Source organism: Staurois parvus, unplaced genomic scaffold (genome assembly GCF_062004578.1).
Source record: "Staurois parvus isolate SC_StPar_1 unplaced genomic scaffold, SC_StPar_1.0 ptg001158l, whole genome shotgun sequence".
In the NCBI taxonomy this organism is placed as follows: Eukaryota; Metazoa; Chordata; class Amphibia; order Anura; family Ranidae; genus Staurois; species Staurois parvus.
Genome location: NW_028318954.1, coordinates 3,673,024 through 3,679,023, shown reverse-complemented (window position 1 = coordinate 3,679,023; position 6,000 = coordinate 3,673,024). Strand labels below are relative to the sequence as shown.

At 41.0% G+C, this 6,000-nt stretch overlaps 1 protein-coding gene across 1 annotated transcript in view; it reads right to left on the bottom strand.

Annotated features, from left to right (window-relative positions):
- Positions 1 to 826: 826 nt before the first annotated feature.
- The window catches only part of UBTD2 (ubiquitin domain containing 2), a 119,680-nt gene continuing 114,506 nt past the window's right edge, over positions 827 to 6,000 (bottom strand). Inside the window, exon 3 of the mRNA XM_089659469.1 lies at positions 827 to 1,630. Coding sequence (XP_089515595.1) covers positions 1,233 to 1,630 — 398 coding nt within the window. The 3' untranslated portion in view covers positions 827 to 1,232. The remainder of the gene's footprint in view (positions 1,631 to 6,000) is intronic.

Genomic DNA, 6,000 nt, shown 5'->3' with positions numbered 1-6,000 from the left:
ATCACCAGTGCAGCCCAACCTTAAAGTCTGCACCCAAAGTTTGTTTTCTCTAAAGTAGTACCGGCAACATTTTTCCCATTTTCGATAGCATAAGGGAGGGTTTTAATCCCTGTCAGTGTCCCACTGGGGAGATTTACCTTCACTTCCTGTCCCATAACCAAAACAGGAAATGGTAGGAAATTCCTGAAAATTAAGGGAATCCATTGGGGGGCCCCAGAGTTAGTGTCCCCATTGTAAGATTTCCCCTCTATTCCTGTCTTGTGACCTCATCAAAAGTGAAAATAAGAATTCCCAAAATTTTTGGTTAACGGTAAACGGGACAAATCAAGAGGGTGAATTTCCCTAATGGGGGCACAGGTAGCAAGAATAAAAAAAAACAACACAAATAAACAAACAGGTGTTCTAATCCATCTGCAACAAAAATCCAACCTGCCTATAGTTGGATCGAAATGCAGACGGTTCCTGCTGAACTGGCTGAATTTCAATCCATCTATGGCCGGCTTTAGACTGGCCATACACTATAAAAGTGTTCCAAGTTGATGCTCAGGGTGGACACATTGCTATTTAGACAGTGCAGAGGTTAACATATTTACTGAAAACCCCTGGTGTCTATAACAGATTTTCATGCATCCTTGCAGAACTTTACAGATAGTATAACAATACAGTATGTACGCAGGACTATTGGCATTTAAACTTGTGGACCCAATGGTGGTCATGAAAACTAGCACATCATCGGTTTAGTTGCATCTCATTAAAGATCTACTTGTGTATGATTAGCATTAATGCAGAAAGTCCACATATAGAAATGATCAAACTGACAAACGTGTTGTTTCAAATATTCATTGTTTTGTTTCTTTTTTTTTTTTTTAAAAGTGCAATGCTAAATACTCCACTTACAGTCCAAACCTTTATAGAACAGATAAAAAAAGATAGTTTTCCTGATGTTATAAAAAGTCTCTCAGTATTAAGAAATACAACTTGATTCCCCCCCATGACTTCAGAGAAAGGCCCGGCTCTTCCTTCTTCAGTCACATGTCCACTGAACCCGCTACAAAGTCCTGCACTGCCAAAGAGGCCCGCAATGTCTTACATTGCTCTGACAGCTCAGGACTCAATATCTAGTGGAAGATTAAAAAAAAAAAAAAAAAAAAAGAAGAAAGATACAGGCTGCGTACAAACATAGCAAGGAGTGACTTGAGTAAAGAGAAGGACGGTGTGCATGTCTGAGATGGTCAATTTTCTACTGGTGTGGGATGTTGAACAGGCTGGCTCACTATAACTTGTACTACATAGTCCTTAGGAATCTTCAACTCCTCCAGTCTCATTTTGTCTGTCAGTGGCCGCCCAGAAAAGAACCATCGCTGACTGGCAGGTTCAACCCCTTCGACAGTATGGAGGCGCCGTTTCATGTGATATACAGTGTCCGTGCTGCGCACCAAAAGTCTAAGGTCCTTTCCTGTGGAGAGGCGAAGTCGCAGCTGGCATTCATGGCCAGAATTTGGAGGTGGCTCAGGTATGTCCAAAGTTTCTGTATCGCTCTTCTCCTCAATCATATTAATGGGAGGGGCAAGGCAGTAAACAGGTAGCTGGTAGCGGTTTCCCAGTTCATCATAGCACTCAGTAAGGGCACCTTGGAAAGAAGGAATAGGTACACATTTGTTAGAAAAAAATATATATCTTTATAGACAGCAGAACACAATGTAGAAACTATACAACTGAAGGTCTAACTAAACAATAGCATAGGACTTGAAAACTTTTCCCATTTAGATCAAGTAGTTAAATATGTATCCAATAGAAGAATCCATTTTGGCCACAAACTGTGCAAAAGCTTTTTTTTTTTTTTTTTAAATTTAAACGCATAGATGCTTACCTTTCAAATAGGCACCAACTATGCAACGGTGTTTGCACAGTGTGCACACTTGGGCCAAATCATACTTCTAAAGTCATTCTTGAATCCCAAGACAGTTTTATTACAATTATAAGTAGACCTTCCAATCGAGAACACTTTTGTAGTTCCAACCAACATGCTATGCATTTAAAACATTAATATAACAAATGTCTATATGAACTTAGGAACATAAAAAAAAAAAAAAAGTACAGAAATACACTGTGCATGTCCTCCTGCACAAAATAACTCCCAATGAAATGGGAAAAGTCAGACAAAATCCCCTCCAGAATACACTGTTTGCAATGCTTTGTGATAGAGACAGCAATCTCCATTGAACCCATAAGGCAAGGACAGGTTTATCAGTCCAGCTTGACATGTGAAAAACGATGGGATTTAATCACAAAAGCTGCTGCCTGCCAAACTGTCATGCGACATTGTCTTATGGCTGAAGGTTAGACACAGATTTTAGTTTTTTTTTTTTAACACTGGAAATTTGTGAACATGTGCTCTGAGCTGATAATCACTATTTCAGTATAGTGCAGAAAGCAAAGGCAACAGCTCTGTCTGTGCCAGATGATGGTAATCTCTCCCAACACTATGAAAACAGTAAATCATATGTGCGACTAGCAATCAGTAGGTTTATTTCTTCACTACACATTCATGCCAAACATTTTTGATCATAAGAAATCAATCCCACATATATGGTATATAGCATTAGTGTGGCACAACACCTTTTACTCCTAAATGAAGATTTCAAGCGGACAAACAAAACACCAAAAAAAAAAAAAAAAGTGTGTGAACTGTAACACTACACTCAAAACTAGTTTTGGAAAAACTCATTTGCTGTCATACCATATTTTAACTGCAGGTGGAGCGTGAGATCACAGCATCCTATTCTGAATGAGAACTTCCAATAGACTGTTGTTCTGCACATGGTTCTCAGCTGGTCCTGGTCCTCATTAAAAATGTAAGAGCATTTTTTTTTGTTTATTGGCGTCAGCTGGCACTCCTTTATGCTGTCTGAGCATGACACCAAGATATGAAAGTACTGCGTTTGTGGTTAGTATGCACCCTCTGTGCATGTCCATTGACCTCATTCTACATAATGGTAATTAGCCATAATGATTCTGGTAATCACATCTCCTGGGCTTTGTAACACAACACCTAAGATAGGAAAACACTTACCATAAAAAGAAAACAGATATCATCCTGGAGCTTAACCCAAGACTGTAGAACACATTTAATACAATGCTATATATGGAGCCAAATGATACTGGAAAAAATAATAAATGTATTAAAAATACATATACAATATTGCTCATATAAAAAAGGTATTTAATGTGAAACTGCTCTTCCCCATGTTTAATGTGGGTATATAAATGACCAATTAGAATATTCTAAATGGGCAATGAAATGGCAATTGGTGTAGCTTTTCGGATTAAAAAAGTAATGGTAGGCATTTTGAGGTGTCTGCTCTTATGAAAGAATTTCATTTTAAAAGGACCAACTCCAGACAAAAAAAGTTTTGTTTTTTAGTTTTCAACACAGTAAGCAAAGATCAGAATCTCAACCAGGTTTATATTGTTTTCTGTAAATCCAATGGGGATATTTACTTTTACATCCCTGGGATAAGAAGAAAACAATATAATATGGACTGTGATAAAATGGGACAGCAATAAAACCTTACAGACATTCTACCCTTTCCCCACCCTTCTATCCAAATAAACATTGGGCCTGGATGGCTGACAGATTAACCACTTGCTCTCCTGAGGATTTACCCCCCTTCCTGACCAGGCCATTTTTTGCATTACGGCGCTGCGTTAATTTAACTGACAATTGCACAGTCATGCAACACTGCACCCAAATGAAATTTGCATAAATTTCCCACTAATTGAGATTTCTTTCAGTGGCATTTGATCGCCTGTGCTATTTATTTTTTGCGCTATTGAAGAAAAAAAACCCAACATTTGAGAAAAATCCAATATTTTTTACTTTTTGTGATTATACATGTCCAGTAAAAAAATTTTAAATAATCAAAATTTCTTCATAAATTTAGGCCAAAATGTATTCTGCTACGTCTTTGCTAAAAAAAAAAAAAAATCTCAATACATGCAAAGTAATTGGTTTACGTGAAAGTTATAGCGTTTACAAATGGCGGTATATATACTGGGACTTTAAATATTTTTAAAATTTTTTATTAGTAATGGCAGCGATCAGCGACTTATAGCGGGACTGCGGCGGGCATTCTGACACTGGGGGGAACTGACTTGGTGTCACTGACATCCCCAGTGACACCAGTACAATGATCAGTGCTAAAAAAACAAAACACCATTGACACTGTACTAATGGCACTGGGAAGGAAGGGGTTAACATGAGGGATAAATAAAGGGTTAACTGTGTGCTGTGAGTGGTTTACTATGGGGCTGTGTGTTTGTGCTTCACTGTGCACAGCCATGCAAAGCAGAGTGCACGAGCTGATAAAGACCTGTTTTGTTTACAAACAGTTCTCCTCCCCGTTGGAGATCCTCGGCAATCACTGGCCAGGACCCGGTGATTGACAGCCACGGCCAAGAATGCGCCCCATACCCGGAAATGCAAAATCACATCTATATACACGTGATTTTGTGCACCCGTGCCACCCTGTAGCAGTATATCTGCTATAGGGCGGTTGAGAAGCGGTTAACTTTGAAAAGAAAGGCTGTGGTCACATGATGGCTACAGTTGTCCATGTTTTACTTACTATATTATCACCAGTGATTTGTACAAGTGTAGGGTTAAGAGCTGATTCACATATGTGCGGTGCGGCTTGAAAGCAGAGTTCCACTCAAAAGCGGAAGCTACGCTTATTTGCCTCCCCCCCCCCCTCCACTGCCATATTTGACACCTTTTAGGGGAGGGGGTATGGACACCAGTTTTTGACCAATGAGAATGCGCAGTGCAACTCTCGCATGTGCAGTGGGCACCCGGCTGTGAAGCAACCTGTCACATTCTGGTGCCCACAGTTGTGATGCTGGTGCTGGGGAGAGAAGAGGCGGGTGAGCACATCACTGGACCCTGGACAGGTGAGAGTGTTTATTAGAAGTCAGCAGCTACCGTTTTTATGTCAGGTTCAGGACAGGATTAGCTCAGGATCTTATTCTGTTCACACATATGCGGTTTGGAAATGGTTCCCATACAAGTCAATAGCATGTAATCCGCACCTGAACCGGACCAAACTACACAGAAATCATACATGACGCTTTTTTAAAACCGCACTGAATCTGCACCGGACATGTGTGAACAGGCACCATAGGAACCAATGTTTCTCTTTTTGAACCGCATTAAATCCACATATATGTGAATGGGCACAAATTGATATCTGTGATAGTTAACTCAAGAGAATTCTGGATCCAGTGCTTTTAGCCAACAGACTGATCTCTGTATCTTTTCACATAGCAAAAAAAAAAGAAGAAAAAAAAAAAAAACACAACTTTGCCTATATTGTCAGTACAGATTAAAAGAAAAAGATTTAATGGAAGGTGTTATATTATAAGTTTTTGTTTTGTAGATATGGGGCATAAGACACCCCCCCCCCACCAAAAAAAAAAAAAAAAAAAAAAAATGGGTGAAAAATGTCTGTGCGTCTTATAGAGCGAATATGGATCAGCCGGTCCGGTATTCCCACCCCCGCCGTGTTAGAATACTGGGCCGGCCGCTCAGCTCTTCTGTGCAGCAGAACCTGCTCCTCAGTCCTTCCTGTTCCTTGGTCCAGCAGTGTTCTCACCGTCTTCTCTCCCTGGCGCCAGCATCTTTAGTGTGGGCACCCAGCTGTGACAGCTTGCGGCTTCACAGCCAGGTGCCCACTGAGCATGAGTGAGAAGCGCTGCGCTTTGTGAATGGTCCTGTAGTCTTCTGGGACCTGTCATGTGTCCCAGAAGATGGGGAGGGAGGACAACTCCGCGAAAGTGGGAGCAGGTACCTGTACTCGCTCCCCCCCCCCCTTCTGCTCCCCAAAGGTCCGCAGTCTCTGGTCATCTCCCGTACTGTGTCCGCAGTCTCTGGTCATCTCCCGTACTGTGTCCGCAGTCTCTGGTCATCTCCCGTACTGTGTCCGCAGTCTCTGGTCATCTCCC